Here is a 15925-nt window from a genome sequence, read left to right on the forward strand (position 1 = left end):
TATTAAAAGGGGGTCAGAGATGCTCTATGGGTGCTTGCAGCTGACAGGGAAGAAAGGGGGACTGTTTTCCTCGGCTAACGCGCTCCCATGGCAAGGGCTGGTTTGGTCTCGAAAGCCCACCGTTTCTGCTCTGATAGCACCAGGTCCCATTCTCCCTCTGGCCATCAGGTCGACCCCTACCTGCTCCACCGACCTGTCCACGTCTGTCCCATGGCCTGCACGTCCAGCGTGAGCCTGTCCTCACCACAGAAGGCTTCCTGGGTGCTGCATGCTACATCTCCTTTCTCCCACGTAGGCCCACCCAGGAGGGAGCCTCTCTGAGCCCTCAATGCACAGCCGGCCAGGCTGAGTGGGGGCAGGTGAGGAGAGGGACCCTGTGGGCAGCGTGGTCTCAACAGGAGCTGCCGTGGCCGTCATCTTTGATGCCCAGGACGGGGCACCAACGCAAGGCCCAATGAAGGCTCCTGGCCCAGCAAACAGAGCCACAGCTGGGAGTCAGGAACGGCCTGGAGAGACCAGAGCTTGGAGGCCCCCTGCCCCTCGCCCACCCCATGTCTTCTTTCCTTTCTTCCATTATTCAGCAGATAGTGACCCCCCCCATCCCCACAGCCCTGTGCTCGGCACTGAGTCCATGCTGGCCCAGCCCTCTCCTTGCCCTCTTGGCTTCTCTTGGACATTCTGCAGCTCTGGGGTGGGGTTCAGGCAGTGGCACAAACGGACGGCCACATGAGGGACCCCCAGGTGGAAGGCACAGAGGGAACCCCGACCAAGGGAGAGCTCAGCAGGCTGGAACAGTCAGGAGAGCTCCTGGGCAGAGGGGGCAGAAGCTGGGTCGAAAGGACAGCTGGAACACACACAAGGTGGCATCTTGAGGAGGTGGCCGCCTCATGAGTCTGAGCTGCAGCCACCTGCACGCTTGGCGGCTGCTCTTCCTCCCTCGTTGGGCTCGAGGAGGCCTCCTTGTGGCCAGGAGAGGTTGTGCCGTTGGCAGGCCCTGCGACGGGTGCCCCTGCGCAGAGGCACGCTGGGCTGCAGCGGGACGAGGGCTCCTCCCCCGCCCCTGCAGAGAGCAGCGAGATCCTCCTGGAAACACCAAGAGGCTCCACATGCCAGGGGCTCACCCCTGCCCCGGGGTGGGGGGCTGATGGAGATGGGGCCACCTTAGCTACAGGTAAGACAGGTGCTACCGGATTCCCAGACCCCAAGTGCAGCCGGCAGCTGGGGGTGGTGCTTTGAGAAGGGTAGCCCAGGCAGCTTTGAGGGGCAAGGCCAGAGGGGGCTGCAACCGTTGACAGGCCCCTGGCGCTGAGGCCTCCTAGAGACTGTCTCCATGGCCGGGGGCCAGTGTTAATTCACAGACGACAAGACTACGAAGGGCCTCCGATGGGGGCGCCTCTCCATCAGGGTTACCCCCACTCTTGTTGGGTATCCTGCTGTTGGTCACCCTTCACCCAGGAACGCACCCTGCATCTGCGTCCCGCTTGGCTTGACTCCGTTTTTCCATTTGGTGGTGCTTTGAGTTCCTACGACGTGCTGAGCCATGGCCCATGCTGGGGAACAGGGGCAGGTTGGGTCGGGGGGTGCAGCGAGGGGAGCCCGCAGTGCTGTCTGCTTCCCCTCCACCCCGTTCATTGCCATGTGCCCAGCTCAGGAAGTCTCAAGAGACGCAGTCCTGGGGTCTGCTTTCCTGCCACCTCTGTCCACCAGGATTACAAGGGCACGGCGGGGAGGCAGCGTGGTCTACACTTCACCGCCGCAGACCGCAGATTCCCCTGCCGTTGGTGCAGTCGCTGCTGCTTGGGCCTGCCTTTGCCGCCCGTGCTGCCTGCAACGCCCGGCAGGGGCGGTGGGGAGAGGAGAGTGAAGCCGTGCGCTCCAAGCCCAGCTGCTGGACGATATAGGAGTCCGGGAGGTGAGCCCCCTACAGAGGGGCTGGCCCGGGCCAGGAGCTCCTTGTGCAGCCCCCTCCCGTTGGCGCAGGGAGCAGAGGGGGCAGGGAAGTGCCTGGAGAGGCGAGGGCCAGGCTACGCCACACACACGGCTTTGACGGTCACCTGCCCTCTCCCAGTAGGATGGGGACACCATTCTTTCAGGACCCTCTCAGAGCAGGGAGTCGAGAGAATCAAAAAGTGTAAGAGGTGATGTGCTCTGTGATGACAAAGTGCTTTGTAAACTGTCGCGTGCCCGGTAAACTGCCAGGCCTGTGCAAGCTGTAATGTGCCCGGTAAACTGCCAGGCCTGTGCAAGCTGTAATGTGCCCGGTAAACTGCCAGGCCTGTGCAAGCTGTAATGTGCCCGGTAAACTGCCAGGCCTGTGTAAGCTGTAATGTGCCCGGTAAACTGCCAGGCCTGTGCAAGCTGTAATGTGCCCGGTAAACTGCCAGGCCTGTGCAAGCTGTAATGTGCCCGGTAAACTGCCAGGCCTGTGCAAGCTGTAATGTGCCCGGTAAGCCCGGGAGCACTTCGCAAGCTGTGGTGAAATCTGTGAAAGGCCGAGTCCGTTGTCAGGTGCCTCCTGCCCAACCAACCACAGGGGCTTCGGACGCTGTGAGGTGCCCCGTCGCCTGCAGAGTGTCTTGTAACTCGGTGTGTCCTCTACGCAAACCTGAAGACGGGTCTGCTCCGAAGGGCCCGTGAGCTGGGAGCCTGGAAAGTGCTTACACTGTACCCCGGGAGACACTCTGTAAACTACTCCATAAACGACAAGGCCCCTTGTAAACTGTCAAGTTCTCTGAGGTGAAAAGTACATTTCAGACAGGGAGCGCCGTGCTGTAAACGCACGTGTAGTCCTCGGTGGGCTTTGTAAACTGCAACGTTCCTTATAAACGAAAGCAAAGTCTTTGCAAACTGTCGAGTGCCACCTCGCGTGAGGGGACGTGCCTCCCTTAGAAGGGGCAGGAGGGGCAGGCAGCGGAGGGCCGGGGCACAGTGTCGGGAGCCCCGGGTCTCTCCTCGCATCAGCCATGCCCACCAGGCCCCCTCCAAGGAGGATACCGTGAAGGGTGGGCCCGTGCCAGGGAGGAGCCAGCTGCCCCCAGGCCCTCCCACGGTGCTGCTGCCGTGAGGGAGGGCCGCTCGCCCTCGCCAGCTGTTCACGGCAGCCGCCACCCTCCGCCCAAGGAAACCTACCAGCGGCCTTGTTCACCCTGTCCTCGGGCACCTTGACGGCTCGCACAGGGAGGAGTCAAGCCAGGCCTGGGGAGAGCGTGCAAGCTGTGTGTGTGCCGGGACAGGGCGTGGCTGCGCTGGCCCTCCGACCTCCACCCCTGTCCTGAGGGGCCTCCCCTTCTCCACACCCAGGCTGCTCCCCTAACCAGCCATGGAGGTTCTCAGCAGGGCTCTGGTCTGTGGCACTGTGAGCCTGCTGCTGGCCTGCCCTGGCTCAAGCCACTCTTTTAGGGGAAGCGGAGACACGTGGGGTGTGCACCAGGCTTGGGTGGTGAGATGAGACTTGTGGGCTCGTGGAGAGGAGACGGTAGAAGCCTGCCAGGATGAGGCGGTGCCCGGGCTCTCGGTATGTTAGCAGGTCACTGTGGACCAGTTCATGAGGAGCCCTGGCAAGACCAGCTGGAGCGGGGGCCCCGCGGAAGGAAAAGCAGGCACTGGACGGGCAGGGCAAGGGCTTGTCAAGGAAGGCTTCCGTGACCCGATCATGCGGGCGGGGCGGGGAGCCACGGAAGGTTCCTGAGCTGGGGGAGAGGCTTGATCAGCATTGGGCTTTAGACTCACGAACCTGGTAGGGACTGGGTTGGGGCTACCAAGGTGTTAATAGGCTTGTCGGAGGAGCAGGTCGTATGGATGAAGGTGGTTTTAAAGCCACTTCTGGGACTTCCCCAGCAGTCTAGTGGTTAAGACTCCATGCTTTCACCGCCGGGGGTGCAGGTTCAGTCCCCGTTCGGGGAAACTAGGATCCTGCATGCCCGTGCCCGTGCCCGTGTGGCCAAAACAAATAAATGAATAAATAGATAAAGCCACTTCTCTCTCGGACAGGGGGACCTGAAAGAGCTGATTGGAAAAAGGCCACCTTCCTACAGTAGACCAGGGGCTAGATGTAGGGGCTGGCCTCGATGCCACAGGGAGGAGGGGGGCTGCACTCTGATGAGGACCAGCCCTTGGTGACACTATCCTTTTCACTGAAGTGAGTACAAAGGTTTTTTAAATTGCTGGAGGGGCTGGCCTGTTATAGACCCCCAGATGGCCTTCCCTGCTTATCCCTGAGCAAGGATGGTCTTGGCATGCATCTCCAGACTGTTCTTCCAGGAAAGCACCTGGCCTACTGTCAGCAGGAACAGGAGTGTTGCCGTCAGCCCAAGAGGATGGCCGTGTGGCTTCACTGGCCTAGTCGTTTGCGTTCCTTGATGCCCCATCGTTTGGTTCATTCGTTCATTCACTGATACCTACTGTGCCAGGTTGCTAAGATCAAGTCCTCTCCTCAGGTGACTGGAGGCTGACTCACAGAGCTGTGAACCCTGCCCCAAAATAAATAGAGAAGGGAATCACTCCTTCTCCAAGAGTTCAGGGAAGGCTTTCCAGAGGAGGTGACACAGGAGCCTGGCCTTAAAAGATGAGTACAAGGTCCAGGAGAAAAGGAGAGGGAAAAGGCACTCCTGGCAGGGGATTGGATGGCGCGGCACACTTTGGGACCTGGGGGCAGGATAGCTGTGGATTTATGAGGCTACCAAGAGGGGCTGTTAGAAAAACGTGCCAGTGGTTTGCGCCAGACTCTGATGGGCCTTGAGCTGGGCATCACTCCAGAGAGCTGGGGCTCCCCCCTGCAGAAGCTGTGGAGCCGTAGACTGCTTGTAAGCAGGAGAGACGAGGCCAGATCAGGAGGACAAGCCGCTGGGCAGCAGCGTGGACATCGGGCATATAACACGGGAAGCAGGGAGGCCATGGAGGAGGCTTGTGCCCTGGAGGGCTGCTTCAGGGCGGGCGGGACTGAGGGGCTGGCTGTGAGTCCAGCTTAGGGAGTAGGTGCTCAAAAACGCCTGTGGTATGAATGAATGAGTGACTCAACAGGGAAGAAATTTAGGGGGCCCGTGCCTCCTCCTGGGCTTTTCCCTTCTGCTCCCCAAGCACCCTCTGCCCCCCAGAGAGCCCAGGGGCCTCCTCCCCATCCAGCCTGGGCTGGGGCCCTGCAGGGGTTCCCAGAGGAGCCATCGGCCTGGCTCTGCCCCTGCTCGTTCCCCTCTGCTCTCTGGGACCAGCAGGGATGGAGGCCAGCGCCCCTGGGCTCCGCCCAGACACCTGCACCATCTGCGCAGGACCTGACTTCCCCAGGCCCGCTAGGCCTCCGGCCTGGTGTCCGGTGCGGCGCGGCACAGGGTGGCTTGGGCTGAGTTGTGTGGGGCAGGGGCCGGCAGCAGAGGGCGGGTAGAGGAAGGCGTCAGTTTGCAAACATTGTGAATACCCCCAGCCTTTGTGACCCTGTTTTGGTGTTTCTCCACTTTTAATTTTTCTAGGGCCCTTGGAATAATGCAAGAGGCCCCCTCCACCCACTTGTCTCTTATCTCTGAAATGCCCTGCCTTGAGCAAGTGGCATATGCAGGGTCGGGTGAGGCAGAGGCAGGGGTGGGGGGACAGGAGCTCAGTAAACATGAGAGACAGTGACCAAAAGGGCCAGCGCTGTCCCTTCCACAAGCCCACTCTCCTTTCTGCCCTTGTCAGTGGGACGGGGACAGAAGCCCCTGAGCTGCCTGTCCCCTGGGGCTGCTTGATGCCCAAAGCCACCTTGTCACTGGAAAGGGCTTGTCGTCAGTGAATGGCTGCAGAGCCTTGAGGTGTGGTGCAAAGGTGAGGAGTGAGAACAAGAGAGGCTTGGACAGAAAGGCGTTGTCTCATGACTCTAAAGGCCAGAGTTCAGATTGAGGTGTGGCTGCCACGCTCCCTCCAGGGGGGCCAGGGGAGGATCTGTTCCAGGCCCCTCTCCCTGCTGCTGGGAGCTCCGTGGCCGTGGCAGCACTACTGTCGTCACGTGACATCCCCCACGCCTGTCTGTGTCCACACTTCTCCCTTTTATAAGGACGCCGGGTAGATGAGATGAGAGGTCACACCACTCTGGTGTGACTTCATGACTTCATCTTTTTTTTAAAAAAATAAATTTATCTATTTATCTATTTATTTATGGCTGCATTGGGTCTTCGTTGCTGCGTGCGGGCTTTCCCTAGTTGCGGTGAGTGGGGGCTACTCTTTGTTGTGGTGCGTGGGCTTCTCATTGCAGTGGCTTCTCTTGTTACGGAGCTCAGGCTGTAGGCCCACAGGCTTCAGTAGTTATGGCGCATGGGCTTAGTTGCTCCGTGGCATGTGGGATCGTCTTGGACCAGAGCTCGAACCCATGTCCCCTGCATTTGCAGGCAGATTCTCAACCACTGCGCCACCAGGGAAGTCCCCATGACTTCATCTTCACTCATTATTTCCAAATGAGGTCACATTCTGGGGTCCTGGGGGTTAGGACTCCAACTGAGAATTTGAGGGGACGCAGTCAATCCATAACACCATACACGGGGACTTAAATGCTGTCCTCCTGGCCTCTCTCTGCTTGTTCTGCGGGGCCCCCACGGAAGGTCTGTGCACTGGGCATATGGGTGTTGCTGACACAGGGTTAGGGCAAGTCCAGCCTTAAACAGAAGCCAGGGAAGCCGAGCTCAGCGAGTCTCCGGGTCCCCAGGGGTCCTCCCTTCACTCGCCTTGGGAAGAGAGGCATCTGTGCCCTTTCCTCTCGGAACTGGAGCATTGAAAGGACAGAGCCGAGTGAGGGAGGCTTGCCCAGGCCCCCCAGCTCTGGGCCCCCTCTGGCTGGGCTTCTGCTGAGCACTCCCTCCCCTCCCAGCCTCCCCTGCAGCGTTTCAGCCTCCACCCCAGGCCTGGAGGACCCTGACTCGGCCAAGACAGCGGTGTTGGGAGACATCCAAGGAAGCCTTTCCTCGTTGGCCTTGGGGAACAGGATGGAGGAGCCCTCCACTGAAGCTGAGAAGAAGTAGGTGCCCCCCACCCCACGCTGGGATCAGGGGCCTCCCCTTGGTTGGCAGAATGGGTGTGGCTCACAGCAGGGCCCCTGGCTCCACAGAGGCCACGAGGGGCTAAGTGGCCTTGGGCAAGTCACTTCCCCCTGGGTGCGGGTCCAATCCCTGACATCTGGCCCGTTTTATCAACACAACGTCCAGCTGGCCGTCAAGGCTGCTCCCTGGAGTTGCTGGCAGTGTTCTGGGTGGTGGAGATGGAAGCCTTTTGTAGACTTCTCGGCAAAGCCCCGTGGCCCAGATCCACTGGTCTGAGAAGGGTGGAGACTGCCTGCTGCCTCCCGGCAAGAAACTTCCTAGACCTGTCAAAAGTCCAGTGCGCTGGCCGCAGTAACTGCGAAGCAAATCATGTTCTGCAAGGGTGTGAAAATCACACATTTCTCATGAAGATAGAAAAGCAAAACTGTGAGCACCCAGAAAGGTCACAGTTTCCCCCGGGACCCCGAGGTTGGAGCAACACCCAGAGTCCTCAGCTGCTCAGGCAGCGAGGCCCCCGAGGCCCACCCTCCTCGCCCAGGCCAGGGAGGTTCCAGGTACCATCAGACTAGCCCTGTCTACCCATTGCCCCGTATCTGCTTCTCTCTGTTTTGGTTTTTAGACTGGTACAGCCTGAAGTGGATCTGCATCCTCTTAGCAGAGCCAGGAGGAGCAGCAAGAAGGTAACCACCTGGAAGAAACAGGCCTCGAAGAAGTGATGCCATCCCACAGCCACCCGGAGTGTGGCCTGGCCGTGGCCCCTCCCAAGCCCATCCTGGGCCCCCCAGCCCTGCCTCTCCAGCCTCCCACCCCTTCTCTGAACTCTGTCTAATAAACAAGCGTGCCTCCAGCATCTGGGTGAGGCCGTGGGATGGGCTGGCTCCTGCAAGGCCGAAGGCCCTGACAGCCCTGTTCCAGGCCGAGGCCTTAGAAACGCGGTGCTTCCTCTGTGGCCAGTGAAGTCAGCCCAAGAATCTCCCAAGGAAACGAAGGTCTTCAAGGGACCAAGCCAATGTCGCATTAACCCTGGGGAGGTCGTGGATGGGACTAAACTGTGCCCTTCTGCCCTTTGCTGGGTGGGGAAGGGCTCAGATTCTGGCCCAGGTGGAAAACAGGGTGAGAGGGAGAAGAGGGAGCAGAGAGACAGAGAGAAAGCCAGGCGGGTGGGAGAAGAAACGGGGAGAGTTGGAGAGCCGTGGGAAGGGAGAGTGTGGGAGGAGAGGCATTGGGGCGGGGGGAGTGGAGAAACAAGGGAGGAGGGAGACTAAGGGGCAGGGGGTCGGGAGGGAGTGGGGCATCGAGTGGGGTGGAAGGGTAGTGACGGGCCACACCCACAGGCCCTCTGGTGGCACTGGGAAAGCCAGAGCCCGTGTGGCTTCCATGCTCTGACATCCCCTTTTAGCCCAGTCTCAGTGCCCTTTGGCGGATCAGATGCCCCTCCCTGAGCTGAAAGCCTGAAGGCTCCTTACCAACATCACTGGCCCAGAGATGCCAGCCCCCTCTGCTGTGCCGATGACTCCCTGGCAGCACCTGAGTGGGGCAGACGTCACACCAGCTCTGGGCCCGCTTGTCCCAGGCTCCTGAGAACCACTTCCCAGCAGGGTGAGGACCCCAGAGCGACTGCCTTGTTCTGCAAGCCTGGAAGAAAGAGATTTCAGGCCCTGGTCTGTGGGCAGCATTGAGTGATGAGCTCTACACATAACTACTTGTGCTCCCCCTGTAAGTAGATGCTTTTAAAATTCAGTTCTTTGACGTTTAATTTTATCCTTTGTATCATTCAAAGGCTTTTTTTGAATTATACATTTGTCCCCCTAGAAGTGGATTTGAAATGATGTGCTATGTTCATAAGCCCGCATCCTCTGAACTTAAGGGCCTGATCATTGTTAGGGATCCTGGGCGTCTAACCACTCTCCCCTCCTCCCCTCCTGAGCACAGGGACACAGGAGGACCGGAAGGCTAGGGGAAGCACAGTCCACCTCTGTCCTGGCACACAGGTACCCTCCAGCCTCTCAGGCAGGAGTCTGGTGAAGGTTGGAATGGAGACATCAGCTCACCTCTTACTTTCCACCCCAAATCCAACCCTGGGGCCTGCACACTCAGCTCTGCACTTCAGAGCTGCGTGCACAGAGAGCACAGACCTGTCTCTAAAGGATGGGCCTGGACCCAGCCCTGGGTGCTTGCCACACTGAAATGGGGCCAAAAGTGAGGTGATGTGAACAGGGGTGCCTCCCACTGGTGGAATGGGGCCCTGCAAATGTCTAGTCCTGCCTAATCAAACTGTCTCGTGGGGAGGAGGGAGAAAAGGGAGAAGCCCCCTTCTCCACGGAAACACCAGGAGAGGGGGATAAGGCTTCACTCCCCCAGCAATGCCCTCAACAAACCAGGCATGGTGGGAAGGTGTGAGACTATCTGAGGAAGTCATAACTCTTGTCTAGACTAGAATAATGGTTATTTTCTTCAAGCTCTCTCCTGTCATCTTCCTCGGATATAGGGAGGTCCATGGCTTCCTAAAGCAAAAGGTGTGGCATAGCTGAAGTGGACACTCCAGAGATGGCAAACAGATGACAAACATGCTGCTGCCATTCACCCCAGGCCCTTGCAGGCATCATTAATCAATCACAGCACTCTCAACCCTGGTGATGCCTAAGATTCCATCTTCAGCTCAAAGGGGCAGGCAGCCACTACCAATTAACTATTATACTTTGCCATCCTTGGAGTAGCCCTCTTCTCTACCTGGGCCTCAGTTTTTAGGAAGACTTTTTAAAATATTTTATTTTATTTATTTATTGTTTCTGGCTGAGTTGGGTCTTTGTTGCTGTGTGTGTGGTCTTTCTCTAGTTGCCGTGAGCGAGGCTACTCTTTGCTGTGGTGCACAGGCTTCTCACTGCAGTGGCTTCTCTTGTTGCGGAGCTTGGGCTCTAGGGGCTCTGGCTTCAGTAGTTGTGGCTCGCGGGCTCTAGAGCGCAGGCTCAGTAGTTGTGGCACATGGGCTTAGCTGCTCTGTGGCATGTGGGATCTTCCCAGACCAGGGATCGAACCCCTGTCCCCTGCACTGGCAGGCAATTCTCAACCACTGCGCCGCCAGGGAAGCCCAGGAAGACTTCTTAGAGGAAGTGAGGGTGGAGTTAGAGCCAGAGCCTAGAAGGTAGGTTTTGTTAAGCCTTGTTGTGTGCTATCTGTGCCAGCAGAGAAGTAAGGGGTGATCTGATTACTCACCTCCCTTGCCTGGCAGAAGCAAACACAAATCCTCTCAGCCTGTCAGGGGGACATGTAATGATCAGTAGCTCCAAGACCTCTGGGAAAGGGGAGCAAGATCTCCCCTTATCACTGAGCATGTTTTCCCAATTCTTGTTCAGGTTGACCCAGTAGAAGTCCTAGGAGAGAGAAAGACTATCCACAAATAGTTTGAGTCAAAGAAAAAACCAGAAGGAAACCCAGGGATCAGCATATCTAACCTCTTACTTTATAAAAAGGACTGAGGCCCTGTAAAAGGAAGGGACTGCCAGAGCCATACAGTCAGCACGTGGTAGGCAAGATCCTGTGCCAAATCCACTCTTTCCCCACTCCATTCGTCTGTGTGGAGGTGGACCCAGGGCCAGAGGGAGGAGAAACCAGGAGGGCAGCAAGACAAAGGTCAGGCCCCCATTTCCAGCAATGGTACTGATTAAATGGCCTGAAAAAAGTATCCTGTTAAAAAACACATAGAAATATTGAATAACATAAATACCCCTTTAACTGCTTATTGGAGCTCACAAAATAGTAAGGAAAGGCGTCAGGGGCTGAAAAGAGGACCTGGGAAACCAAGTGGTACACAAGCGCTAAAACCACAGCTGTCCTGAGGCTGTTTTGATCCCAGTGACCCAGAACCTGGGCTTTAATGGTTGTAGGGAGACATGAAACAAAGACTTGACCTGAACAAGATGCCAAACTTTAAATAATGCTCCCAAATATAAATCTGGGACCTTTGATACACACAAAATGACAAGAGAACTTGAATGTCTCAGTCAGGAAAAATTGTTTTAGTTGAGGATCCTTCCAAGAATGTACAACCCACGTCTGCCTTCCCAGAGATTTTGGACTTTCATGTATATATAGTCTATCTCTGAGGTCTGAGAAACCCAGTTAATAGCACCCCATGCAGCATGCCTGGCAGAAGCAAACACAAATCCTATCTGATGATGTTCACTCTCAACCTAGACCTCATAGGATTCCCACAGAGAGAATCCAGTTGAACGTGAGCTCACAATCCAAAATTTAAAAGTACAAGCCAAAGTGAATGAAAACAAATATCAAACACTAAATTAGACATCCAGCACTTTAGATATTGGCAGTGTCAGACAATTTAAAAATGAGTATGTTTCAGTGTTTAAATAAACAGAAGGATCTGAAAATGTATGCAAGAAAGAAGATAAATATCATGAAACAAAAGAAGAGATGGAATGAGTTTTGCTCCTAGACATGTTGGAATAACTGGTACTGGAGATATCCTCCTGACACAACCAACCAGGACAGGAGAAACAAACTGAGTTCTACACCGCCCGCTGCCCCCGCCCCGAGCTTTCCACCAGAGATGCTTTCTGGATCATGGTGCAAGAAAGGAGAATTGAGGCACATGATGACAGTATTGCTGAACTGAGGAGAGAAATCAGAGTTTGGGCAGACAGCACTGAGTGGAATTTGGGTGCAAATTCAGAAGAGGGAACTGTGCAGAGAGGGCTCTAGGAGTCTGCATAGGCGTCTTTTTGAATCTCAGCTGAATGCTACACTGCACGTGCCGAGGGTGTGGCTTCATGAAGCCAGGTAAAGAACTACAGGGAGCTGTGAACTGAGGTTTGGGAGATGTTCAAGTTCTATCCAATCAGAAGACCTGGAGACCCCAGAGGAGTAGGGATAAACTAGTCTTAGAAACAATCCTTGACAAAACTATAGAGACAGAAAAAATAGGTAAGTGGTTGCCTGTGGGTAGGGGAGGGGATGACTACAAAGGGCATGAGGGAATTTGGGAAGGGAGAATGATGGAATTACTTTATATCTTGATTATGGCAGTGATTATCTGTATGCATCTTTCAAAACTCATGGAAGTGTATATCTAAAAGAGTGATTTTTTTTAACTGTATATAAATTGCATCTTAGTTTTAAAATTATAAGAAAACAAGCCTTGAAGGATCAAGCTGATCTTCAAGTAACTTGAACTGCCTGAAAAAAGCCAACTCTCTTTGAAATAAAACAATACAATACAGGCACAACATAACAGAACAACATAACATTCATAACATCTGGCATGCAATTAAAAAAAATATATATGTGAAGAAGCAAGAAAATATGAGCTAAGACCCCCAAAAAAAATCAGTCCATAGAAACAGACCTAGAAAAGATAGAAGTAATGCAAGTTGCTGACAAGGTGTTTAGAAGAGCTATTATAAATATGTTAAATGATTTAATAGAACACAATGAGAGAAATGGAAACTACAAAAACACCTGGATGAAAAATTTGAAAAATATGTTGAGTAAAAGTAATGTTAGATTAGATGCTGTAGAAGAAAAAAATCAGTGAACTTGAAGACAGGGCAATATAAAATAGCCAAAATAAAGTTCAGATGCTGAAAAAGTCTGAAAAAAATGAACAGAACCTTAATAACCAGTGAGACAACATTAAGTAGTCTAATATATGTATAATTTGGGGGACACAAAAGGAAGAGGGGGAAAGATGGTTGAAAAAAAATTTGAGGTAACCCTGACCAAAACTTTTCTATACTTGATACAAGAATCTCAATGAATCCCAAGCAGGATAAACACAAAGGAAACACCACCCAGGTATCATAATCAAATTGGTGAAAATTGATAAGAGAAAAACTTAAAAAGAATCGCAAAGCCTCATTATATACTGAAAAAATCTATGAAAAATATGATTTTTCATCTAAAATGGTGTGAGTACTAAAAGAAAAAAGGCAACTTATGACTTTTTTTTTTTAATTTTTTTTTTTTTTTTTTTGTGTGTGTGTGGTATGCGGGCCTCTCACTGCTGTGGCCTCTCCCGTTGCGGAGCACAGGCTCCAGACGCGCAGGCTCAGCGGCCATGGCTCACGGGCCCAGCCGCTCCGCGGCACGTGGGATCTTCCCGGACCGGGGCACGAACCCGTGTTCCCTGCATCGGCAGGCGGGCTCTCAACCACTGCGCCACCAGGGAAGCCCCAACTTATGACTTTTATATCCAGCAAAAATATCCTTCAAGAATAAAGTAAGAAAAAAAAAGGTACAGTAAATGTGAATGGGTTAAACTCACCAATCAAAAAATAGGGACTCTTACATACACAAACTTGTATATGAATGCTCATAGCAGCATTATGCAAAAAGTGGAAATGACCCATATGTCCATGAACAGACGAATGTGTAAACAAAATGTGGTATAGCCATACAGTGGAATATTATCTAGCCATTAAAAAAATAAAATACTAATATATCCTACCATATGGATGAACCTTGAAATCATTATGCCAGACAGAAAAGGCCACATGTTGTGTGAATCCACATACGTTAAATGTACACAATAGAGAAATCTCTAGAGACAGAAAGCAGATTAGTGGTTGCCAGGGAATGGAGAAGAGGAGAGGATTTTAGACCGGAGAGTGATTGCTTAAAAAGTTTGGGCTTCTTTTGGGGGGTGATGGAAGTATTCTGGAATTAGTGGTATGGTTGCATAACATCATGAATACCTGAATGCCACTGGGCTGTACACTTTAAAGGGGTTAAAACTGTGAATTTTATCTCAATTTTTAAAAAACTATTGCTGAGAAAAATTAAAGACAAATAAATAGAAGTATATGATTTATGTATTAGAAGTCTCAGTATTGTTTTTTAATTAATTTATTTTATTTGTTTATTTTTGGCTGCTTTGGATCTTCATTGCTGTGTGTGGGCTTTCTCTAGTTGCGGCGAGCAGGGGCTACTCTTTGTTGTGGTGCATGGGCTTCTCGTTGCAGTGGCTTCTCTTGTTGCAGAGCACGGGCTGTAGGCATGTGGGCTCAGTAGTTGTGGATCGCAGGCTCTAGAGCACAGGCTCAGTAGTTGTGGCACACGGGCTTAGTTGCTCCGTGGCATGTGGGATCTTCCCAGACCAGGGATCAAACAAACCCGTGTCCCCTGCATTGGCAGGTGTATTCTTAACCACTGTGCCACCAGGGAAGTCCCAGTATTGTTTTTAAAATTTATTTATTTTATTGAAGTATAGTTGATTTACAATATTAATTTCAAGTGTATAGCATAGCAATTCAGTATTTTTACAGATTATACTCCATTAAAAGTTATTACAAGGTAACGGCTATAATTTCCTGTGCTATATAATGTATCCTTGTTGTGTACCTTTTTTATACATAGTAGTTTGTATCTCTTAATCTCATACGTCTAATTTGCCCCTCCCCTTCCCTCTCCCCATTGGTTAGTTAGGAAACAAACTAACTGCTAGTTTGTTTGCTATATCTGTGAGTCTGTTTCTGTTTCACATATACATTCCTTGTATTAGTTTCTAGATTCTACATATAAGTGGTATCATACAGTATTTGTCTTTCCCTGTCTTATTTCATTAAGCATAATATTCTCCAGGTCCATCCACATTGTTGCAAATGACAGAATTCCATTCTTTTTTTATGGCTGAGCAATATTCCAGTGTGTGTGTGTGTGTGTGTGTGTGTGTGTGTGTGTGTGTGTGTGTGTGTATCACATCTTTATCCATTCATGGGCACTTGAGTTGCTTCCATATCTTGACTGTTATAAATAGTGATACTGTGAACATTGGGGTGCATGTATCTTTTTGAATTAGTGTTTTCATTTTTTCCATATATATACCTAGGAGTGGAATTGATGAATCATATGATATTTCTATTTTTAGTTGTTTAAGGAACCACCATACTGTTTTCCATAGTGGCTGCACAAATTTAAAATCCCACCAACAGTGTACTAAGGTTCTCTTTTCTCCATATCCTCTCTAACATTTGTTAATTGTAAACTTTTTGATGATGGCCATTCTGACAGGTGTGAGGTGATATCTCACTGTGGCTTTGATTTACATTTCTCTAATAATTAGCAATGTTGAGCATCTTTTTATGTGCCTGGTAACCATCTGTATATCTTTTTTGGAAAAGTGTCCATTCAGATCTTCTGCCTATTCTTTTGATTACTTTGTTTGGTTTTTTGATATTGAGTTGTATGAACTGTTCATATATTTTGGATATTAACCCCTTGTTGGTCTCATCATTTGCAAATATTTTCTCCCATTCCATAGGTTGTCTTTTCATTTTATCAATGATTGACAAAAAGCTGTACAAAAGCTTTTAAGTTTAATTAGGTTCATTTGTTTATCTTTGCTTTTATCTTCGCTTTTATCTGTGCCATAGGAGACAGAACCAAAAAAATATTGCTATAATTTATGTCAAAGAGTAATTTGCTTATGTTCTCTTCTAGGAGTTTTATGGTTTCAGGTCTTACACTTAGGCCTTTAATCCATTTTGAATTTATTTTTGTATACAGTTCAAGAAAATGTTCTAATCTCATTGTTTTACATGTAGCTGTCCAGTTTTCCCAGCACCACTTGTTGAAGAGACTGTCTTATCCCCATTGTATATTCTTGCCTCCTTTGTCTTAGAATAATTAACCATAGGTGCATTGCTTTATGTCTGGGCTCTCTATTTTGTTCCATTGATCTATGTGTCTGTTTTCGTGCCAGTATCATGCTGTTTTTTACTGTAGCTTTGTAGTATAGTCTGAAGTCTGGGCCTGTGATACCTCCAGCTTTGTTCTTTTTCATCAAGATTGCTTTGGCAATTCAGGGTCTTTTGTGGTCCCATATGAATTTTAGGATTATTTGTTCTAGTTCTGTGAAAAATGTCATGAGTATTTTGATAGGGATTGCATTAAATCTGTAGATTGCTTTGGGT

At 51.5% G+C, this 15925-nt stretch overlaps 1 protein-coding gene across 1 annotated transcript in view; it reads left to right on the forward strand.

Moving 5' to 3' along the window:
* Nucleotides 1–8146, forward strand: part of C10H3orf20 (chromosome 10 C3orf20 homolog) — an 89566-nt gene extending 81420 nt beyond the window's left edge. Inside the window, 2 exon segments of the mRNA XM_067043370.1 lie at nucleotides 6830–6976; nucleotides 7618–8146. Coding sequence (XP_066899471.1) covers nucleotides 6830–6976; nucleotides 7618–7714 — 244 coding nt within the window. The 3' untranslated portion in view covers nucleotides 7715–8146.
* Nucleotides 8147–15925: the final 7779 nt, after the last annotated feature.

Source organism: Kogia breviceps, chromosome 10 (genome assembly GCF_026419965.1).
Source record: "Kogia breviceps isolate mKogBre1 chromosome 10, mKogBre1 haplotype 1, whole genome shotgun sequence".
Lineage (NCBI taxonomy): Eukaryota > Metazoa > Chordata > Mammalia > Artiodactyla > Physeteridae > Kogia > Kogia breviceps.